This window comes from Bubalus bubalis, chromosome 1 (genome assembly GCF_019923935.1).
Source record: "Bubalus bubalis isolate 160015118507 breed Murrah chromosome 1, NDDB_SH_1, whole genome shotgun sequence".
Taxonomy (NCBI): Eukaryota; Metazoa; Chordata; class Mammalia; order Artiodactyla; family Bovidae; genus Bubalus; species Bubalus bubalis.
In genome coordinates, this window is record NC_059157.1 from 97,747,422 (window position 1) to 97,772,145 (window position 24,724).

A 24,724-nucleotide genomic window follows, 5' to 3' on the forward strand; every position below is an offset into this window, starting at 1 on the left:
TGTGTCTGCAACAGGTTGGACTCTGGGGCAGTGAAATCCTTCCATTCACCTAGTTAGGAGATTCCATTCTTAACTGGCAAATGAACCAAATGAAGAGAAAACTCCCTGTAATACTTTGGCAATATAATTTTTATTGGTTTTATTAAATTTAGAGAAGTGCTATATACGTATTCTTCTTCAAGAATATCAGATTCTCCTCTGTGTATATCAAGGAAGTTTTTTAAATTGTCAGTGTGGCTTGGGGGGTTGGGGAGTCTCAGCACTCATGAGGGGCAACACTACAGTTCATTAGAGGGGTTTTAAATAGTGGGGTGTGCATTTTCAGTGGTCACAACCCCTGGCACATTTGTATGGTAGAGGCTAGAGTTCTAAACATCCTAACCTGCGCAGGACATTCAAGGACAATGAAGAACTGTCCTACACAAAGCCACAGTATTGCTCCCAGTGTGAAACTTCTCTTCTGAGTTTACTTTAGGTCTGAAAGTTGGTAGGCAAGTGAGTATACCTTTATTTTTCCACACAGAGGTGGAAAACTTCATTTGGTAGCTCTCCTCGAGAGGTAGTGAATGAGAGATGAAGAGCTAGTGTGGGGGTTTGTTGTTCCCAGGATCAAATTCTGAGCAGGATTTGATGGCAGAGTTCTCATAATTACCCTGTAAAAGAGGCAACCTGTTGCTTGCTCTATGGCAAATCAAAATACTTCCCTTTTTGTGTGTATTTAGCTGAATGCTTAGATGAATGGGTAGATAGAAAATGATATATATCTTTGCAAAAATCTTGCCAAAATCTAGCAATCATGGATAATGATCAAAGATAAATAGTAACAACTATATGTAATTTCATGGATTTGGGGGAGTCCATAATGTATATATCTAGGGAAAAATTATATCTATGAAGAAACCTAAACCTTTCTCCATCTAGATCTAAAACGCCCACTTTACACTGAAACTGAAACAACAAGGAGACCTGTATCTCAGGGTGAATCTGAAAAGGTGAGGAAAATCCCCCCTTTGTGATAAAAGGCGGGAAGCAATGTAAAAGTGATTTTAGAATTAGCTCAGTTTTCTGCTGTGGTTAATAAAAACAAGTCTGGTGAATAAAGAACTGAAAAAGAAATATTGCATCACCAAGTTTGCTCATCTGAGAAAATAAAATAAGGTTGTTCTGAGATCTTCCAAGATAGGTAGGAAAGAAATAAAGCAGCCTGTTGACAGGTAGGTAGCTGAGCACCATAATGGATTACTGAGTGAAATGACAGTCCTTGTGCCCTGGAAATATTTAGGAATAGGCAAAGCAGTCCATGACCCCAAAGATGCCAGATATCGTGAGCCCCCATAATTCTTGGATTTTTAAAGTTGCTGATAAATACATGACAAACTAATAAAATGGAACTTAATTGATTGATGTGCAGGACATATGCTCCTCCTCCACTCCTTGCAGTTGGAGACATTCATTTTAGAGCTCTGAAGTTGGCTGAATTATCTATCAGGGATTGTAACAGTAGATTTATTTTTGTAAAGCTATAAAACCCTGAAGTTAGGATCTATTTTCATGAGACCTTCTCTTGGGTCTTGGTTGTCTGTTATATGTTTTTCCTCTCCCAGCTGAGATTAACAGTATTTCTTTCTATGTGAAATAGCTTTTTTGGAGCTTTGGATTATACTTCATACAATATCATCTTAACTCTTCTGTTATGCCTCTCAAGCCACAAAGTCCCTGGTTCTTACACAGTGTACCAGTAATTGCATAAATAGGAAGGTTGTCAAGACCTTAGATTTTGCTCATTCCAACTTGTGGAGCAAAATGCAATTAAAATAAAACAGAAATTAAATAATATATTCTCTATTTAGCAAACTAAAGAAGTAGTATTTGTATTTGATTATAATTTGGCATTAGCAGTGCCCGTGTACTATCCTACAAGTTATTAATGAAATTATCATACCAGCTGTGCTGTAATTGCCTGATCTTTAGAGGATAGAGGAGATTGTTTTCTTAGAGTCTAGACCCTTTGCATTTTTGCATAATGAATTGTTCAAAGCAAACATTGTGAGTGAGATCAGTAATTCTTTAGTAAAGGAGCATATTTTCATAGGAAACCTCATTTTTTCTCCAACAACATTTGTCTGTATTTTATTTTCTCCTGTATTTGTTATTCAACATTTATTATTGTATTTTTCCCTGCCTTATACTAGGTATTTCTTTTTTTTTTTTTTTTAGCTACTCCAGGTTATATAAAATGTATAGAATTTTTATGAAATGTAATTTCTAGAAGAAATATTTATGTATGCATTTATATAGTTACATACCTCAAGATCATAGGACCTAGTTGGGTTTATACTTGTATTTTTCCAGTGGTCATCTTATTTGTATCTGTATTTCCAAGTGATCTTTCCCTTTTCCATCATCCCCTCTACTGTCTCTGCCCTGTTCCTTAAGTGTATGTAATGGGTCTACCTTCCTCTAACAAGGTCCAGGCTACATTATAGTAGGCTTAATATATAGATGATTTAGGCATAGACTCTCCCTTTGCTTCTAAGATTATCCAGGAAGTTATCTATCTCATTCATAATGCAGGTCAGCTGCAGTAGCCCATTTCTATAGTGTTTTCTCATTTATCTCACACAGTTACTTGTATATATTCAAATGAAAGCTTTGAATTATAAATCTAAATTTAATTGTAACTTAAGAGATTTGTTTTGACAAATTATTTTAAGTATACTGTTAATGTGTGAAGCACTTTTTAAAAAAGTATCAGAAGTCAGAGTGCTCTGTAAAATAGTAATTTTCAAGCAAGTAGGGTCATGAAGAAAAAGTTAATTGAGCTCAATTTGGAGTGTTTAAATTATGCCCAAGCTTGACCCTTGACTCAATTTCTCCTTCCTTATCTCTTTTATCTTTTCACATTGTTTTTTAGCCTATTAACACACATACTGTTGATCTTTCTCATGTTTTTCCAATTTACGCTTACTCTGCAAAATTCCAATTTCCACTGTTAAAGAATTTGAAATTTTTGAAAATCACAATGGAAATAAAAGAAGCAGGTTTACAATGTTAAAGATTGAGGACAGAATCCCCTGTTTGGGATTGAGCTGACCTGACTATATTAATAATGTTTAAGAGCTGAGATGTGATGAAAATCAGGGCCATCCCTTTCCCATCAGGAAGTGATAGCTTCCAGGTTGGGCAGAACTCTGTTTCTTGCCCTGTAGCTATTTGAGAGTCTTCACTGTCCCTAGACATTTTCTTAAGCATGGTGACAGCACATTTACAGGTATAAAAGGTATGCCTAATATAATCCTGAGTTTTTTAACAAGGCATGCATGTCTAGCCCAATAAGGTGGCTCCTCCTCAATGAATCCTAACTTGATTGTGGCTCATTTACTTGAACTTATTCCAGCCCACAGATTCATATGTTCAGCAAGCCACTTTGCTATAAATTATTACAAAGGAATTTACTGTTTCATTGGCCCTTCATTACTTACGTGTTCATTACCGAAATGACAGCCTAGTCTTAGGATAAAACCTCTGCTCTTCTTATAGCTTAAAAACATGAAACTATAGAAGCTGGACATTGGCACCACCATTCAAGTTACGCCTAACACTTGTTTCCTACTGCAGTTCTCCAAACCAAGCTTCTCTTAATTCACCTCACCTGCTGACCTTGAAAAATTTTCATACCATACTAATACTAAAAGGGCTCTGTGTCACTATACTTCTCAGCTAAAACATGTCCATTTTTCGGCAAACCATGAACAACATTAATGTTTTGAAAAAGTTGTTATCAGTGTCTCTATGGCACGCCTCCTACCGTCTCAGATTATAGTTTGTCTTTGCTATTTTTTACCCAGCTGTGAAGTTGGGATGCAAAAAAAATTGATATCTTCAAAATACAGGCCATCCTGCCCAAGAATGTTAGTGAAGTCCTAAGCTAGTTTATATGCCAGCAATGGTGATTTTTGTCATAAGGAAGTGGAAACTGGTACCAACAGTCTTTCAAGAGGTTTGGTAGGAAGATGGGAGAATGAGATGGCATGGAAACTTGAGATGGTGGTTCATGGAAAGACAATTGCCATCTGTTTGCTTTCTGGAAGATTCCTTCTCAACTTGTTTTCTCTGTTTTTGACTTCCTACCTTCTTTTCCCTCCTTGGACATTTCTATGTTAATTATAATTAAGGAAAAATAGTAGTATGTGTGCTATTTATTACAAATTTTGACTTTATTTTCCTTGAACAAAATATCAAACATGTATACCATACTGGTGGACAGGAGTCAAATCGTTCACTTCTTGACTGAAGTTACTGCTTTTCAGTGAATATCCTTGTATCTTATCCTCATATCAAACTCCTTCAAGTTATTTGAACTTGTCGTTTGCTTAGATTTGTTTTATAGTTCGGGATGGCTAGCAGCAAGGCTGTTTAAAAATATAACTTTACGGAAGCTCTTCTGAGTACTAAACCTCCCTGGATGTTCTCTTTTTATGTTAAAATTGACAAGCTCTATATAAAGTTTTGTCCTTAAATTATACTTTTTAGGTTTCTCCGAGTATGGTTGGGCCTGAAAATACATATTCTTTTCTTCTTTCTTAACCCATTCCATACATCAAACCAGTTTTTCTCTGTGAACCATTTCCTGATCCCATTGTCCTCGTACACAGTGATGAACAAAATCATTCTCCCTGTGAGCCAGTACCTTGTTATCATTAGATTGTCTTCCCTTGGTAAATCACTAGGATCCTTATGATCCAGAGAAGTCTCAGAATTGTTTCTCTGCTTTCTGCTTTCTTCTGCTTCTGTTTTCCATGATTGCCCATGCATCTGTCATTCATGTGCACCAGCCTTACAGCTTCCTGGGTTGTATAAAATACATATGAATGATGGCAAATGGGCTATAAGGTACCCCTATAATATTAGTGTATATCATCCACATGATATATTGTCTTTGTATCTGTTAAATTTATTTTCTTTCCTTTTTCATCCACTTCCCTCCTACCCCAAAAAACAAATAAGAAGTGTTTTCTGTTTCCATTTCAAACCACTACCACCCAATTCAGAATATTTGTTATTGGTTATTTAGAAGGATGACTTGGTGTAGTCCTTAAAAATCACTTGTAAACCTTTATGTTATCAGTAATAATAGCAACAACTGTCATTTCTTGAACTCTATTTATGCCATCCAGTGTTTTAAGAGCTTTATTAATGCAACAATATTGGTGAAAATCATTCATGTGTTAAGCACCATTCTAGGCATGTAGAATATATCTCTGAATGAAAACAAAGAACCCTGCTGCCATGGAGGTTACATTATAGTGGGAGTACCAGACAGTAAATAAGCCTAAACAATAATGTTTCAGAAGGTGAGCAGTAATATGGAAAAAGAATAGGTTTGATAGAACTAGGTCAAAGATGAACAAAGGAGAAGACTTGAACACTATATAACAGCTAGACCTAACAGACATATACAGAATGCTCCACGCAACAATAGCATCATATACACTCTTCTCAGGTACACATGGGACAGTCTCCAGAACACACAGTATGCTGGAACATTTAACAAAAAGATTGAAATGACTGAAATTATGTTTTCTGACCACAGTGGAATGAAAGTAAAAATTAACCGCAGGAGAAAATTCAGAAAACTCAAAAGTAAGTGGAAATTAAACAACACACTCTAAATAACCAGTGAGTCAAAGAAGAAATCAGTAGGGAAATACGAAAATACTTTGAGATGAGCAAAATGAAAGTATAGCATGCTGAAATTTGTAGGTACAGCTAAAGCATAACTTAGAAGGAAGTTTATAGGTATAAATTCATATATTAAAAAAGAAGAAAGATACCAAATCAATAACCTAACCTTTCTTGAGACACTGTTAGCAGAACAAACTAAACCTAAAAAAGTAAAAGAAAGGAAATAATAAAGATTAGAGAGGGGATTAATGAAATGAAATTAATTAAATAAAGAATAGGAAAATAGTCATGTATGGATGTGAGAGTTAGACTGTGAAGAAAGCTGAGTGCCGAAGAATTGATGCTTTTGAACTATGGTGTTGGAGAAGACTTGTGAGAGTCCCTTGGACTGCAAGGATATCCAACCAGTCCATTCTGAAGGAGATCAGTCCTGGGATTTCTTTGGAAGGTATGATGCTAAAGCTGAAACTCCGGTACTTTGGCCACCTCATGCAAAGGGTTGACTCATTGGAAAAGACTCTGATGCTGGGAGGGATTGGGGGCAGGAGGAGAAGGGGACAACAGAGGATGAGATGGCTGGATGGTATCACTGATTTGATGGACCTGAGTCTGAGTGAACTCTGGGAGTTGGTGATGGACAGGGAGGCCTGGCATGCTGCGATTTATGGGGTCGCAAAGAGTCGGACACAACTGAGCGACTGAACTGAACTGAACTGAGAAAAATAATGGAGAAAAATCATTAAAACCAAAAGCTAATTCTTTGAAAAGAAAAACAAACTTGATAAACATTTAACTAGACTGACCAAGAAAGAAAGAAAACAAATTCAGAAGTGAAATAGGAATCATTATTACCAACCTCACAAAAATGGAAAGGATTGAAAAGGAATACTATGAATAATTGTATGCTGATAAGTTAGACAACCTACATGAAATGGGCAGTTACTGGAAAAACACAAACTACTGAAACTGACTTAAGAAATAGACAATGTAAATAGACCTATAACTAGTATAAAGATTGAATTTAGTAAGCAAAAAAGTACTAGACCCAGATGGCTTTACTACTGAATTCTTCCAAATGTTTTAATAATTAATACCAGTTTATCATAAGCTTGCTCATAACGTTAGAAGAGGAGGGAACACTTCCCAACTCATTCTGAGAAGCCAGTATTACCCTAATGTCAAAACTAGACAAACATATCACACAGACAAGAAAATCCGAAACTGCAGACCACTCTCTCTAAGACATGTAGGCACAGAAATCCTTAACAAAATGCTAACAGACTGAATCCATGTAAGAATTATATACTATAATCAACTGGTGTTTTACCCCAGGAATGCAAGGTTGGTTTAACATCCAAAAATCCAGTTGCTGTAATATACCATAGCAGTAGGACAAGGACAAAGGAAAATCCACAGGAGCACCTCAGTAGATGTAGAAAGAAAATTTGACAAAATTCAGCATCTTTTTCATGATAACAGCCAACAAACTCAGAAGGGAACTTAAAAATCTGATAAAAGACATTAAAAAAACAACTTTGCAACCAACATTATGCTTAATGGTGAAAGATTGAGGGCTTTCCCCCTAAGATAGGGAATAAGACAAGGATGTCACTCTCACCATTTCTATTCAACATTGTAGTGGAGGTTCTAAACAAGGCAGTTTGGAATACAGTAGGGAGGAGTGTAGTAGCTAAAAGGATATGAGGTTTATTTTTGAGGTGGTGAAAATGTCCTCAAATTGATGACGGCTGCAAATATTTGTGAACATAAAAGCCATTTGATGGTATACTTCAGACAGGAGCACAGATAGTTGCCTCTGGCAGGAAGACAGGGCACGTGGGTGCAGATCCTGGTAGGTGGGTAGATGCAGCAGGAGCAGCTTAGAAAGCTTCTAATTTTTTAAAATCCTCACTTCAACCCTGTGAGTTAGGCACTATTATTATCCCCATTTACACATGAGGAAACAGAAGTTATGTAAGATGATTGTCAGTTTCACATAGGAATATCCTCAAAGTGCAGAAAGCAACCTGCTTTGGGGAGGTAAGTGCTGTTGTTGCCATTTCTGATGGTGACTGAAAAATCCCAAGTCTCTCTTCTTTATCTGAGCAAACTAAGATGCAGCTTGAGACTTCTGCCCATTCCCTACTCCCCTCCCCCTGCCACCCTCCACAAAAAGGTCTTGACAAGTATTTTTCTATTTTTAAGTCAATCTTTTCTTCCTAGAAAATCCTCAGAATAGGGTGGAAAGCTATCTAATGCTATCAGGCCAACCTGAAAGTCATCCTCAAAGTGCTGTCCTTGTGAAGATCAGTTGCTTAGAAGAAACAAAATGTTCATGTCATCCTTGCCTTCGTGGTATTTAGGAATCTAAAGTAAAATCTTCTGTTTATTACAGACTACATCTGTACTGCCGTTACTGGCTGTGGTCTGCTCTAGTCACTACATCTGCAGTTTCTGCTGAGGGAGTCCCAGCCCTAATGGAGGCTTCTGTCAGATATATTTCTAAGGAAAATCTCACTGGTTTTTCAGTAAATCTAGGGAAGGGAGCTAAGCACAAGTTGGATGAGAAAAGATGCAAGATGACATTTCTTGTGAATCAGTTTGCTTATTCCACAAGTTGGGGGAGGGTGTAATTGTTTAGAAACACGGAGTATTTTTTTATGAAGCATTGTAAATTTTAAATATATTTATATTAATATTGTCTGTAGGTCCTTTCCAGTCTCAGAAAAAGAACTTATTCCACAAAATTGTCAGCAAATATAAGCACAAAAAGGAGAAGCCTAATGTTCCGGAAAAAGGTATTGGTGCCTTCCATGCTCCATTAAGACTTCCCAGCCATCTCCACTGTGGATTCATCTTTGAGTGACGCTTCACTGCACCGTCTTCGCCTTTACCTCCCCTCTGCTTGCTTCAATGTCATCAGCTTTGACGCAGGCACATTCATTATTTCTAGACTCTGCAGCTAATTGCAAAGAGGGATCTTTTCCACTTCTGTACTCAAATCCCTTATTTGTCTCTAGTTTCAGAGTTCCATATGAATCCTAAAACTGCTTTTTTTTATTTGTATTTGGTACATTTTTAAATTTAGTCTTCATGAGTTCTTCTCCACTTATTTTCATTTGACTGTTCTCGTTTTTCTCATGTTTGGCAGCCGTCAAAGCAGGACCACATTTCCTGCTTCCTGAAATCTTCCCAGTTTCATATTCATATGAAAGTCCCACAGTTTCTATACTTTCTCTGACACTTGAGGATCCTTGTCAAGGGGGATTCCACTCCTACGTCTTAACCTGTCTCTCTCTCTTTTTCTATCTATATACTTAGCTTGTCAGGCTCTTCCCACCTCCTTCAGTCACATAACCATTATTTCCAGAGGGCATGAGAGACATACGCACTCTACCCTCCCTTTACTCTGAGCATCGGTTCATTGTCATGATCTGGATGGGCCCTTGAACCTCTTCAGGGCTGATCTAAAGATTTCCCTCTCTACAGTTCAGGCCTCTGTTCTCTCACACAAAAGATAAACTTCCCCGTCTGGTTCAGTACAGCCACGTGTCCTGGAAGTCAGTCTTTCTCGAGCGTCTCCTGCATGTCAGTGTCGTGACTGCCATGAGCCTACTCATCTGATGCCCATTTGCATCCTACTTGCATGGCCAGATGTGGAGTCCTTCGTGTTTATGGAATGAGGCTTTAAATGCAGCTGTCTTCCGTGTGTAGACATACATGCCTGAGTGTTCCTGTGTGTGACCTTTTACTTAATTTGGGTTTTATTTTCACCTGCATTTCAGCCTCTTAGTTTTGTTTTGTATGTTGGTATTTATTCTCTGCTTTCAGTGGAGAACTATCTCTCTTTAGGTAAAATGTCAGCTTTTATCTTTATCTTTTAACCAATCTCAAGGTTAATCTCGATTAAAGTCATAGAAATTATCCAACAATGTTTTTATAAAATGCAAATTTGTTTACTTTTAATGCATTTCTGATATGGCCTAATTAGTTGGCAAACGTGGTTTTGAGAGTTAAATAGTTGAAGTAAAATTCTGTTTCATTTGTGTTATAATGCTTTTTTATTGAGGTGGTTTTGTGGATTGTCTTATTTTTATAGTGTATGTGTCTGTACTAGGAGTAGAGGTTCACTTTCCTTTTCTGTTACTGCTTTTAGGAAGTGGGGATAAATGGTCAAGCAAGCAACTCTTCTTGGATGCCATTCACCCTACAGAAGGTAAAAGAAGCAACATTCATTGTATCGTTTCAGGTAGACTATGCTGGAAATGGCATAGTTTTTGTAGATTTAAAAAGACACCAATTTATACAGAATTAAGCAACAGCATTAGACCTGTTATTTTTTAATTTTGAGTTATTTTTAATTTTCAAATCAAAATTGATAGTTTTTTTGCTTTTTTAAGTTTTTTAAATTATTAAAATATGATAACACTTTTACCAGAGACTTGGAAAAAACAGAACAAAATTACATATAGTTCCATTAGGTATTAACAATTATTTTTTAAGTAGATAAATTAAGACTTAGTTGGAGTTTCAATATCAAACTCTCAAAAATTAATTGAATGAATAGATAGAAAAGTAGGATATGTTAGATCTGAAAAGCACTATGAACCAATTCAAAAGTGACAAAATTTTTATCTTACTAATAGTCAGGCTGTGTGTCATGTGGAGTTTAATTTGTGAAAGGGGGATTTTTAACCACAATAACCAGAAATTAGAGGGTTTTTTTGTTTTTAACTTGGCTGCCTTGGGTTTTTGGTGTGGTCTGTGGTGGTGTGCGAGTTTAGTTGCTCCGTGGCATGTGGGATCTTAGTTCCCCAACCAGGGATTGAACCTGTGTCCCTTGTATTGCAAGGCAGATTCTTAACCACTGGGCCACCAGGGAAGTTCCAAATTAGAGGTTTCAAAACTGGAAATACTCAGTATTGCAGCTCACGTTGCAAGAGGATGCTCTTGGGAAGTCCAGTGGAGCAGTGCGGGGCTCTCCTGGAGGTGGGAGCCCTGCAGAAGTGATTCCTGACCTGGCCTTCCTCCCCAGCCCACTGCTTAGTTCCTCTTGACTGTGATCAAAGGGAATGTCCCTGAGGCTTTTGGTAGCCAAAGAAAAGCCCCATATTGACTGGTAAATGTTAGAAGTGCAGATTTTATTTCAAATTTCCCCCAGTCATATTTGTGACTTTATATAATTCCTCTTAAGTATTGAACTATAGGTAAATGAAGATTTTGCGGTGGGTAAAGAGCCATACGTCCATTCTTCCCACTGATGCTCTTTTCCATTTAGATATTTTTAAAAAGCTGAACATTTTTCCAATGTGTCATGAGGAGTCACTTCATTTGAAAACTAGGAGAGATTTTCGTGATCATCCTTTTGATTTACCCCTTTGGTTTATTTACTTATGGCTACAAAGGGAAACTTTATGAACAAGTCCATGTCTCTTGATTCCCAAAGGAATCAAGGAATATACTCTCATTCCTTTGTTGAAAGAGAAAAAATTAAAATACACGTGTGGCCTAAGTCATTTATAAAAAAACACTCATGTTTTAAAGATATTTGTCAAAAATATTCAAATTTGAGTTCATCATTAACGTGAACATTCGTTGTTTGGTTGGCACAGTTCACATGAACTGTATGTCTGCTTTTATGTCATTTTGCTTTTAGAGAAAATGCCAGCAATATGTCTCCTTTCTGACTTATTATTTCACATTCACAGCCTCTATAGAGTATCATTTCTGCACTTTGCTGGCAAACAAAATATGAATTGTTGTGCCACTCTTAGTATTAAATCCTACATCCCTAAATTGATATACATTCACACTTGTGTATTTTAAAAATATGTTCTGCACAGATTTGATAAATGTAAGGCACTGATGAACTATCAGAGGAATCTGAAAGAGGCATTTAAGACAATATTACTCTTTTCTTGAAATGATGCTGTTCTAAATATTTTAATTTTAAAACAGTGAAAACCCTACCTCATCTAAAAGGAGGTATCACAGCATGTGCAGGGTGGTAAAAGAGCGAGTAAGTAGGAATTAGGGGACCTGATTCCTAATCTCAGACCTGCCACTAATGCGTGGTTTCTGGTAGGACAGACCCTTTAACCTCATAGGATTCACTCTCCACATTTGTTCTCTATTGTAGGATATGTTTGTTTAGGGGTGAAATAAATGAGAAGGCACAGTAATACATGAACTGTACATTTCATTTCCCCTCTAACACTTTGATGATTTTATTACTGTGATAACTTTAGTGAGTGGTATAATGCTGAAAATACCATATTCTGAAGCCCTAAATTTCTGCCATTTGGAGGGCAGAAATGTAAATTAATTTTGAATCTTCTAGGCAGTCAAAAGGGTTTAGTTGGAAATATTTATTATCTTTGATATTTAATTATATTTATTATTAATGTGTATGGAATGAAACTTTGGCGAATAGGCACTGAAAATTGCATATCTTTTAGCATAGGGTGCAAATTCATTTTACATAGCCAGACAAAAAGGAATCAGTTTGAGCCCTGGGAATTAACCGGTAATTTAAAGTGACTTTTTGTTGTTTATTTTTATAACATCCCCTCCATTTTATTGTTCAGGTGGTGACTGTGTGATATGTGTCCACGTCATTCCTTGTTAAAACTTTATCTTGGAGATAATTATGAGGACAGAAAAAGGAAACGGTAATCAGGACAGTGTAGCATGTGTAGGCTATCCTGGGCAAAGGTTAGACAGACGTTAGAAGTTTGTAACAGATGCCTATAAATGAAGTATTGATTCCACTGAGGCTACATATGCAGCTGTTAGCTGCTTCTGACTCTGTTAAAGTGGATGACTTAAAGTTCACTATCCTTTACTTACACCATCCTGAGTATAATTGACTGTAAATTTTCTTCCCTAAAATAATAGACATTTTCAGGGGTTTAGTAGTCACATCTGAGGTTTAAATGCTAAGCTTATAATTTATAAGCATTTTCCCCATGCTTTTAAAATTCAAAATTGCTGAACCACTTCTTAAACTTGCAAATCATTAAAAAAAAAAAAAAAAAGATTGCCTATAGGCTAGAATTCAAGGTAAAATTTTCAGAAAAACCAAGATGACCTCCCTCTGCCACTGTGTTTATCTTTCCACCAAGTTACAGTGTCATAAGTTCATGCTTAAGCTAGAGGTTTCTAATTGTAATAATATTGATGGGGATGATTACTACTTAATATGGTTTTATGTTTCCAGGGGGTTTTCACATTTACTTTTTGTATAAATTTACTTTTTGTATAAATGAATCTTAACAGCAGCTCCAGTCAATTTAAGGAGACCTTATCAGCTTCAAATACCTGATAAGGAATTGAAGCCTGGCCAGTGTAAACAGGAAGGGAAGAAACCAGCACCAAAGCACAGTGACCGCTACATTTTACATTTTTCAGGCATATCTGGGTAGCCCTCATTTGCTGGAATTATAAATACTATCTTTTATAAGAAAAAAAAAGAAGAAATCTCAGACTAGGTATATCCATAAAATTAGTTTATTTGCACTATATATATGTAATTACAGGGAAGAAAAGTCTAGTTTACAGTTAGATTTTTGAAATATCCACACAGTCAGGCTAACTTGATCTCTCTTCCTAAGTTCAGAGTAGTCACTTTCTAACTTCAGCAGAGTCCCCCAGGGTCTTAGATAAGGCTCATTCATTTGACTCCTGTGTTCCATTTAGCTTTTGACTGCATTTTCAGCTCATGGGAGATTAACCCATGGCTGTGAGAGTCCAGACTTGGCTTTAATAATTTCAGTGAAAGTGTGACTCCAGTAATTGGCATGTGAATTAATGACTCTGGAGCATTTTAATGGCCTCCTGGGGTAATGGTATAAGTGCGATGCTCCTTTGCCAAAAAACTCACTCTACATTTTGGGAGCAGAGTTTGGAAAACAAGACAGTCTCTTATTGCCACATTCCTAATGTTACTCCAGGAATCAGCTCACATTATCACTCTCACATGATATGCTCAAAGTGTATTATGATTATTGTGGAGTATAAAAAGTAGCTCTGTGGACTTGTTTTGCAGTGCTTGGGTAGGTTTGTGTGTTCAGTTACAAGCCCAAAGAGAAAATGACTAATTTGTTTTTAGAGGACAAAACCTTCCTTTTCTCACATTTCCATTAGTTTAGCGCAGGGGTGGGGGGAGGGGCAGGGGAAAGGAGCAATCTTGCTGTCCCGGTACACATCTTTGAGCTGTTCCCCTAAGCTTTTTCTATTTCCTGTTTCTCACCACTGTTGACCTGAAACTAACAGACTGCCAGTTATTTCTCCGGCAAAGATGAGTATATTCTGGATCAGCAGAGAATTTAACTTTGGGGTGTGCAACCATGGTGTGCAAGCCCCCATGTGTCAAAGGAAGGAGAGTTTTATAGAGGGGGAAAGAAACTAGGATTGGGAGGGCTATGGTAAATCAAGTGTGTGGCTTTTCATTGTGTGAGTCCCTGCCAGGAAAGAAGAGAGGTCTTTCTTCCTGTTGGGCTCTACTATCATCACAAGGCTTGAGAGCTCCCCCTTCTGGTCTCGTGACTGTTTGAGGTTTCTGTTGATTAATTTTCTTGCACCACTAAGCCTTTGTTTTGAATCTTGCAGGTTGGTGGGGAGGACAGTGTATGTAAATCTAGATAAATTGTGTCCCAGTAGACCACAATTTCTACATGTGTTCAGGGTTCCTGCCTGAGATCCTTTAACCAGCTAGTTGGAGAGGATGATAAAAGTAGTTTCTCTTTGTTAATGTTGCTGGACTCAGATCTACTGTTCTGTCCCAGACAGCTGTAGTTGACTCTTGAACAGTCATTTCACGCCCCCACTTCACCCCTTCAGTCAAAAATTCATGTATAACTTTACAGCTAGCCCTCTAGGCTCTCCGTATAAGCAGTTTTGCATCTGCAGATTAAACCAGCCGTGGGCTACATAGTACTGTAGTATGTATTTATGTAAAAATATCCACTTACAAGAGGACCTGTGTATTTCAAACTTGTGTTGTTCAAAGTTCAGCTGTACGTCTTTGACTTAGCTTTACCTGCTTTTCCCAATTCTTCTGTGTTAGGAGAGGGTTCTCCCTGAGCACTGACCCTGAAGACCGTCATTGGTCTAGGCCACCAGATAAGACAAGATGTTCTAGGGGTCACCCGTGGGTCAGAGCATGGGACAGACTCACTCTGCCCTTTTCCTCTTAGCTACAGGAAGATCACATTACATGCCTTTTTTGTATATTGAAGTTTTTTCTTTTTTAAAAAAAAATTTCTAATTTGCCTGTGTTGGGTCTTAACTGGCCTGTGAGCTCTTCATTGCGGCCCTTGGGCCTCTCAGGTTGCAACATGTGGACTTAGTTGCCCCGTGGCCTGTAGGATCTAGTTCCCGGCTGGGGATAGAACCCACATCCCTTGCATTAGAGGGCAGATTCTTAACCACTGTACCACCAGGGAAGTCCCAGATGCCTTTTTCCAGTGTGGATGGTCTACAGGCCCTGTGATTACTTTCCAGTCTGACAGTGGTTTAGAGAAGACAGCTCCTGGAGAGGTGGCATTGCCTTCTTTGTAGTGATTTATGAGAACTTCTAGGACGTTCTCCTTTTTTTCGTCTTTCACTTGCCTACAGCCTGATTCATTCCTTTACTATTTCCCAGCCTCCCAACCCCTGTGACCCCATGGTCTACTGGTATCTTGTTGGCCACCTGCCTTTGACCCCGCGGCTCCTTGGCTGCTGGTGTCTGAGCGTCCCCCGGGCCCATTGCCTTTAAGGCCTGATTCACCTCCCATTTGCAAACCCTTTGTACCCATACCCTTGGCTTCTTCTGGAAACATATAGGAAAATGAGTAACCACTGAAAAGAAGTTAAAATATCTGAAGTCTCACTGAAAACAAAAAGCTGACAGTCAAGGGAGTCCTGCAGTCAAGGCTTTCCCACAGCCTTGAGACACCGGAGCTGACTGGAGAAAACACCGCCAGGACCTTGATTCTAGGCTGTGTGGCAAAATGAAAAGAAGTTTCAGGCTGGATGGCTTCTTTAGAGGTAGTCTCATCCAGCTTCCATGTTTACATGAGGAAACTGAGACCCCTGGTCCCACAGTTAGTAAATTAAAAAGTCAAGAATAGAATCTTCTGTGACTGTGGTATTTCCATTAGCCCCCTATTGTTGCCATAGAAACCAGGTCATCTTTCCCAACCCTCTTAGCCCTTTTCTGGTGTCCATGCCTTTTCTCTGACCTTTTTGATTCTTTTCTTATACAAGCAGTAATTTGGATTTAATACATCCTTCATCTTTGGAATCCTGCTACACCCTTATCTCCACAAGTTCTAGATTTTTCTGGGAAGAAGAAGAAAAAGAGAGCAGAGGTTAATGCTTTGTCTGGAAGGTCCATCTGTAATCCAGTGATCATACCAGAGATCACAAGTTTCCCCTCGTAGTCAGAAGGGACAACTGATCGGCCTAGATAAGAAACTAGACTTTGAAGCTTATGAATATCCAGTGAGGTTATTGTAAACTCAGATTTTGGCTTCTTTATATAGGAGGCTTGAATTTCAGGGCTAATGCAGAGTCATGAAACACTTTTGGAGTGTTTCTAACCAAATTATCTTTTTATTTTGCTGGTAGCTTTCATTGAAGTTTAAACTAAAAAAAAAATTTTTTTTAATGCATATATACCACCACTGGCCTATGTGAAGCTAACTGCAAAGTATCAATATTCCACGACTGACCTGATCAGATCTATAATTTAAAAGGAGCCTTCTTCCTAATTTTTAATTACTTGCTTGAAAAGATGTTTGGGAGCATTGCCAAATAGTTTTTGTTTGTTTGTTTGTTTTTAAGTAACTGTTGTCTTAAGCCTGTCAACACACAAACATCTATTATGCAATAATATAGCAAGACCAAGCCACAAATCATGATATGATTTCTGCTTTTTACATCCTTTCTCTTGATGTGATTGAAATGATATCCCACTTGTTTGGAATAGGAAGCCTGGTTTCAATGCTTAAGGGCAAAATTGTTACTGATTTGTAGCCTCCTTTCTCAAGGCTGCACCTAAACCCATTAGGGAGCTACATTAAAATTTTTAAATGAAACCTATATAAGTATTTATATCAATAAGTGCATTTTTCACACCCTGAGTTATTTCTTGTGCTGTGTTCCTTTTATTTTAGCTTGTCTTCCTACACTACATATACTGTGTTATTTCCAATGTCTGCCTTCTTATCCACCTTTTAATAAGCACCCTGCAGATGCCCTCCAAGTTGATTTCCTGACCCACACTCCCCTTCTTTTTGTCAAAAACAGTTTCTAGACCTGTCTTAAGAGATTGGACAGTTAAAAATGGAAAGATGCCTCTTTCTCCCAATCAGGAAACTTGACTACAAAGAAATACTCCTAAATGCTTATTGTACTCATATCTGCATCTTCCTGTCTTAATTTAAATTAAAGGGGGAGGGAGAGGGACAGATTCCTAAGGAAATAAATAATGAAGAGACACAGCATTCCTGACCCATTTGAACTGGGAGCAAGGTCTTTGGTGGCAAATGTGTTCCTTACTCTTGACACAGTGACTAATAAGATACAAGTGTGTGCTATTAAGTGATTTGCTGGTATTACAATTAGAATTAGAAAACCTGAAACTAACATTTCAGGGAGTTCCGCTGACATGTACTTTATTAAATTATCTCCCTAAAGCACATTATCTTGTCCTTGAATTCTGCCAATGGGAGAGTTTCATTATGAGCTAGCTTCATCAGTGTTTGCCAGGTCCTTCTATTATGCACTCAGTATGCATAAAAGAAGATCAGGTCTCACAGACAATTTCTTTTCTCATCAGTCCAACCTGGAGGTTGAAAACAAATGTAAGTGTAAATTTAAGAAGCACGTACTTAACCTCAGTACCTCAGAAGGAAAGAAACTTCTTTTATCTGGTAGACTAGTCTCCAGACTCGTCTCCAGACTAGCTGGTCAAAAGGATCTCAAATAGGGATCCTGGTCATGTGTGTGACTTGTCTGTTGGGACACATTTATTCATATTTACACAAACTTATCCACCCCGCAACCTGCAAGATCCACTTAGAAAATGTTACTCCATTAGCCTCGTAGTACAGTGTTCTGTTGGGGGTACAGAGGGTATCCTATTCTGTACTTAATATTTAAAGAAATATTTGTTTAAAATTATGGTCAATATTTCTTTTTTCCCTCAGTACTTTGAAAACTTTAAGTTCTCGTTCAAATAGGTCAGACATTTAGAAATGTTTCCTTCTACAAGTAACACTTGTGTTTTGTGTGTAACTGTATATGGTTTGTCATGTTGCAGCCATATTTTCAGAAGACAAAAACACCACAGAGCCTGCTTATAAGGTTAAAAATGCCCTATCCATTCCCAACACTCCAGAGCCAACAACAACTCAAGAACCCTTGGTGGGCAGCCAAAAGAGAAAAGCAAGGAAAACCAAGATCACACACCTGGTCAGGACAGCAGATGGCCGGGTGTCACCAGCAGGAGGTACTTTGGGTAAGAAAAGGAAGTGCTCAGACAGAAAGGACCGGAGCAAGCGAGGGGCCATCGTGGCCTCAGTGGCCAGAAAATGACTCTAAGCCAACTGTGGGTCCTCCCCGAAAAGCAGGTCTGCTCTGTGGGTTCTCTCTCCGGGTCTCCTTGAGAACTGGTTTCCTGCAGACTTATAAACATGTATGTTCTGGTCTCTATGTTAAAATCATAGGTCTTTTCCCAAGAGCACATCCAGAGTTCCTAGGAAGAAAAGGTAGCTTTTAGTACTATTAGCTGCCCTGGCTTTCTCAGCTTGTACAACCACAGATTCTTATGTAAATTCCCAAAGATCTGAGACTTTTAAAAGTACTGAATGAATCTTAGTCCCTGGTTCACTATTTAAGTCATTACAAGCCGGGTCATGAGGTATGTAAACCCCCGAATTAAGAAAGCAAGTATCCCACACATCCTATACAGCTGATTCAGACCATGAAAGGAGCCTGAGAATGCTTCTCAATTTCTTGGTTCTCTAAGCTACTCGGTAACCAGATATTAACTTACAGTGAATTTCTCCATTTTCATTTGTGGCCTGTGGTCTGTTTGCCGTGTGGCGGCCTCTGTGGGAATTGCCTGGAGGGACCCAGGTTAAGGAATGGTGTCGAGAGTGACACTGTGCTTCCCCCTCACGTCTTGCGGTGCTCCACCAGCAGAGCATTATTGGCGTTAGCCGTTGCCTTTCTGCCTTTCAGTGCCTCCAGCATCTCATTCTATCAGTGCTGAAGGAGGTATTCCCTCCTCTCCCCCGATCCAGTTTCCAGAAAAAGGTCAAAGGCCCATAGGAATGGATCTTAAAAAAAAATTCACTTAAAAAAAAAATTTTAAGTGAATGATCTTTGAGGGTGATATTTATAAATATCTGATTTAGGTTAATCCAGTTGCTGGACTCATTGTATGGTAAGATAGAAATTAGAAGTCACTTAGTGGATTTTGTGCACTTGTGTTTTACATATGTAGATTGTTAAACCTTAAAACATGTTTAAGACCCCCCAGTTCTACTGTTATATAGGAAGTGAAGCTCACAGAGGTTGAATTTTGTTTCAGAATATATTGAACTACTAAGTGTAGGCTAAGGACTAGAATCTAGTTTTCCTGATAATTAGCCTAGCAGGCTCTGCTCTCCTTCCTTATCCATTCTGGATTCTGTTCTGTCATTTTCATATTGTATAAGTTGTTATAGCTTCTGTTTTGCTTGTAGGAAGAGTGAAAGGTTTAGAAAACATTCCCTTTTATGTGGAAAAGCATATAGCACTGTCATGTTCTAATATATGACATTTACAGCCTTTATCAGTTACTTTCTATAGGTAAGCTGTTTTTTGAAAAACGATGAAGATTCCTCCCCCTCCTCCTCATCTGTAAGGGCTGCATAATGAAGTACAATCATTTCCAGCCCGTGTATTGGTTGGTGTAGCATTTCGGCCACCTCTTCACAAATACCAGAAGGCCCTTTGTCTCCCTTGCAGAAGGTCTTTAAAACAAACAAACAGTGTAGGATCTTACTGGGATTAGTTCAGGCCATTCTAAGTATTGGTAACTCAGCATGCATAGTAGGTGTGCTGTGGCGTCATCAGAGTGTTTGATCAGTTGAGTTTTGCAGGGCCATTTTATAGCATTCCTTGGCCCCTCTGCAGAAGTCCCTTGGGTTTTACTCTGACCAAGGCCCATTTTTCCCCTCTCTGTCCAAGACTGACCTATTCTTTGACCTTGGATAAAACACAGCTCCTCTGCTCGGCTTCAGGGCATAATGCTGCTCGTGGTTGCAGCTGAGCTCAATAAAAGTTTTATTCCCATGGAAGAAGAGATTCTGTAACAGCCTTAATATTCCATGGATGACAGAAGTGAGCAGGAAAGCATATTAGCTCATTTCACATTGTCTGGCACTGAGTTTTCTGTGTCCCTTCTCCGAAGAAAACAGCGTTCCTCTCTCATGATGAATTTCCCTTCCGCTGCAGATGACAAACCAAGGGAACAACTGCAGAGGAGTCTCCCTAAGGTGCCTGAGACCGGCTGCAGTGACGAATGCTCGCACAACAGGGAGGCTGCGGAGACGCGGAGCAGCACCCCAGAGATGCCGGCCGTGTCCGCCTTCTTCAGCCTCGCCGCACTGGCCGAAGTGGCCGCCATGGAGAACGTGCACAGGTTAGCGGTGGGAAGCCTAGCTGCCCTGGGGCAGCTTCACCCCTTTCACAGAACATGGGTGGAGACCGTAACATGCAAACCCAGCTCATGCCTTCTGATGTGATTGGTGATACTTTCCACAATGACTGGGGTTCGGGAGACTATTGTTTACCACGTGTTACTATTTAGCCGTGCAGGAATATATAAGGGAGTACGCCCGCCAAGAACTTTACTTTGAATATAGTTTATTCTGTGACTAAGCTTCATTTCTCAAGAGTCCTGAGAGAGCAGAGAGAAGCAGTATTATCTAATCATTGGAGTTTTAGAGGCAAGTCTCAGACCTGGGTTTGAGTGCAGCGTCTGTCAGCTGAAAACTGTAGGGAAGACCTTGAGCAAGAGCATTCACTTCTCTGTCCTCTGTTTTTTCTTCTGTGCAATGGCTGTAAGTGGTTCTCCTTTCATAGAGATATACTATAGAATAAATCTAGTGTCCCAGGCCTAGCATATGGCAACACCCCCACTGAGGATGGCGTCGGTGGTTCCAGTGGAAGAGAACTGTGTGGTTTGGGAAAAAGAGCATCTCACCATCTGACTCATGGCAGGCACAAGGCCTGGATTTATCTTAAGCAACCTGTGTTTATTAGTCATTCATTTCTCTGGGCCTCAGTTTTCTCATCCTCCATTTAGCATAACGATATCCCCAAAGAATCACACAGTTGTAAGGAATCAGACAAGATCAGATGTGAAAGCCTTTTGAACTCAGTAAAGCCCCACAGAAAGTTATTAAGTTGTAAGTATATAATTGAGTGTTCTGCTATTTAATGGAACATTTGGGAAGGTAAGAAAGTCTTTTGTAAATTCAGGTATTTCATATTTTTATTCAAAATGGATTACCCGCAGATGAGTTCCTTTCTTAAGCTTTCAGTCTGCATCCCAAAAGTGCTTGAAATCCAGCCCAACTTCTTTACCCACCCACAATGGTCAGGCACCATTCTCTTTCATCTTTCACATCCAGGTTTAGGAAATGAAAGTTGCTCAGTCCTGTCCCAACTCTTTGCGACCCCATACAGTCCATGGAATTCTCCAGGCCAGAATACTGGAGTGGGTAACCTTTCCCTTCTCTAGTGGATCTTCCCAACCCCGGAATCAATCTCCTGCATTGCAGGTGGATTCTGCAGGTTTAGGAGGCCCTGATGAAAGTTTTCTTTGTGTCTTGCTCTTTACCTATCATATTACAGTTCTAGTGCTTCCTCACAAATAGCCTCTAGACATTTCCAAGAAGTCAAATTCCTTTTCATGTGTACACTGCAAGTGCCTAATAGCAAGTGACAGGCATTGTTAAAATCTGCTCAGATCTCTGAGGGGGATAACACTCAGACACTTCTCTGCTTGTGGCATTTCACAGTCGAGCACAGAGGACAAACTCATAATGCATGCACAAAGAATTAAATATGTGCCTGCGTGTTATTAAGTGCCCTCATAAATTGTGGAAATAAGAGGTCATATAAGAATTCAGTGGCGGGGGGGTCATAATTCAGAGCTCAGGAAGAGCTACCACACAGTCACCCTTGCTGGGCCATGACAGGTCACACCTCTGCACTGTTAACCTACACACCCCCACCCTCACCCCCGTGGCTTGTGGTGCAGCAGAAAGCGGCAGCCTTTCCACTCCCACCTCTACCTCCCTTGCTGCCCTGTGTTCATGTGCAGTTGCTTACTCCCATCCACATAAGCCCACTTCTTGCCTTTACACATCCTCCTTCCCAGTGAACTGCTGCTCCTCCTTCAGTCTGTCTGTCCTTTGTCCTCTTGTCTCAGTCTTCCTCTGAAGTCCTGCACAATCTCTGTACACACCCCTCTTAGACCAGTTGCCACTCGGGGCTGTAGTTATTGTTTGATGTCTGCTTCCTTCCATTGCACTTTGAAAGCAAAGCACTGGTTTTATTCTCCATGTACACAACTTCCTTAGTTCCTGTTACATCAGGAATGAGTGGACAAATGGGCAAATGAATGAGTGACTACCCAAGTTATCTAAGAGGCACAGGAAAAAATGATTTGAGTAGAAGTTCTTCTTTTTTGTTTAACACATCTCATTGGAACGAATAATATTGCTTATTAGAGTTTTCACTATCAACATAACAAATGGTTAGTGTTCTTAACATCCAGAAAGACAGCCTCTCCTGGGGAATGTTAGTTGTAACTCTAGCCCTTACCTGTTAAAGCAGAGTTACCAGCCTTCCCTCCATGGACAGGCTTAACGTAATTGTACCTGGGTTGCACATTAATTAATTATTGCTTCGGGATCACCTAGTTCATAATTTAAAAGGTGGTCCACAGAGTTAGGGGTAAATATATATTACTTGCATTCTTGTCACAAGAAATCTTAATATTGGGTTCAGAAACCCAACATAGACAAACAGTTTTATAAACCACAGGAAGTAGGAAATTGAAATTAACCTTTGTTGAGAGCCTATTTATTTACTAGAAATTTTATAAGAACAGAAGCTCATCAAATTTATTCTTAAAATCAGCTCTGCCAGGTGCATCTTTTTTAGTTACATTTGAATGATGGTACAGGCAGTTAATGAACTCGCCAACAGCACACAGCTAAACCAAGTCAGGATCTGAATCCAAGTCTTTGAACCCCTGTGTCTTAGCATTTGCTCAAGAGTGCTGCTTACGCAAGCATCCGTCCTGTCCTAGAGGCTGAGGACTGTCACTTGACCTGCCCCGGGGACTGGAGCCACCACTTGGTGGCAGCCACATCACACCTCTGCTTGGGCTCAGTAGTCAAGAATCTGCTTGCCCATGCAGGATATGGAGGAGATGTGGGTTTGATCCCTGGGTCAGGAAGATGCCCTGGAGTAGGAAATGGCAACCCACTCCGGTATTCTTGCCTGGAATATTCCATGGACAGAGGAGCCTGGGAATCTACAGTCCATGGGGTCACAAAGAATCGGACATGACTGAGCGACTGAGCATGCGCGTGCACACACAAGCTGGGCTATCAACCCAATTTCTCTGTCCCCTTGATGTCTTTTCTTTTTTACTGTACTCTGCATCTTTCACTTTTTTTTCTTTGTATGTTTCCTTTTCCAATACTTATTAAAATATTTTTGGCTTTTGTAATATTGTTACATATTCAATCTTAAAAGTAAAAAATACCATTTTAACTTCATCTTTCTTGAACAAAGAGTTGAACAGTTGGTTCTTAAGCATCCCCACATGAATAAACGGATTAATCCAGAGGTTTGATTATAACACATGTTTTGTTTTTCTAAAAAATTCCTATATCTTAAGATAACTGGTCATTAGATTCTGAAATCCCAAAGTGTTGCATTTCTAGATATCTATATCAATTTTCTTTTTTGTGCATCAAGAGAAAGAAACTTGGATATAGCTATGGAGAGACACAGTTTGAATTTTAAAATTGCTCCTCTTATTTCGCATAATCTAAAGATACTGTATTGAAGTGGTCAATCCAGTGAAGACATTGCTGCATGCCCCCATATTTTCAGCGGTGCATCTGCCTTATTGAGGCTCGAGAAGCCTGTTAGGAAATGTCACAGATGTGCCCCATCCTGTCTTTTTAGAATGAGAGGCTCTGTCGACTCTACCGAGAAATGTTCTTATAACCATGAAGCAAGTGGCATTTTTCTTCCTACTCATTAAAAAAAATAAAAATAAACTATTTGATGTAGATCCAATCCAAATATAAGCATTTCCATGAATTTTTAACGGCTTGTCTAGAGTTCTTTCTCCATATGTGTAGATTTTGGCTCAAGATGACTGAATTTTCTCACACACTGAAATTCAGAGTTGGTCCTCCCCTTCTTCCCTGTACACTCTTCCTCCATATGCCTTTGAGACTTCTCTTTCATGAGGAGAGCTTCACTGTTTTCTTTTCATTCATTTTTTCAGTCACAGTTCACTTCTCTCTGCAGAGGCCGACCCTTTTATTGGCCTTAAATTTTGAAATTGGGCCTATTATTGTATATCAAGAAATGAGTCTGAAGGTTATCAGTTAGTATAGGATAGCCTCCCCCTTGGTCAAGTCAAGGAAAGGAATGTGTTCTTTTTTAGTATAAGAAGATCCAAGGGAACATTGCCATCCTGAAACCATCACCCTTGACTGAAAGTTTTCCACTTCTTAGGTAATTTCCCCAAATTTGTTGGTGCCTCGGGTTTTATCTCTACATCGCGGAGGTGCTTGTTTGAGGGCAGAGAGTGTTGTTGAGTTGTGTGAGAGGAATTGAGATAAGAAACCCTTAAAAAAGAAACATAAAGATGCTTTAAAGCAGTTTTAATTAAAAGACATAAGTAGTATGGCAGTAGCATCTGTTAAACAAGATATATTGGAAAGCGTTTGTTGGTCATTCA

The 24,724-nt window shown here is 39.1% G+C and overlaps 1 protein-coding gene across 21 annotated transcripts in view; it reads left to right on the forward strand.

The window, feature by feature from the left end:
• Positions 1-24,724, forward strand: part of BBX (BBX high mobility group box domain containing) — a 295,350-nt gene that overhangs the window by 264,748 nt on the left and 5,878 nt on the right. For 13 of the 21 annotated variants that reach the window (XM_025283397.2, XM_025283378.2, XM_025283456.2 and 10 more), the window contains 4 exons: positions 8,394-8,483; positions 9,842-9,901; positions 17,996-18,193; positions 20,179-20,365. In XM_025283397.2, the coding sequence (XP_025139182.1) occupies positions 8,394-8,483; positions 9,842-9,901; positions 17,996-18,193; positions 20,179-20,365 (535 nt within the window). The remainder of the gene's footprint in view (positions 1-8,393; positions 8,484-9,841; positions 9,902-17,995; positions 18,194-20,178; positions 20,366-24,724) is intronic. The other 8 variants (XM_025283443.2, XM_025283453.2, XM_044941505.1 and 5 more) reach the window with 8 other exon arrangements.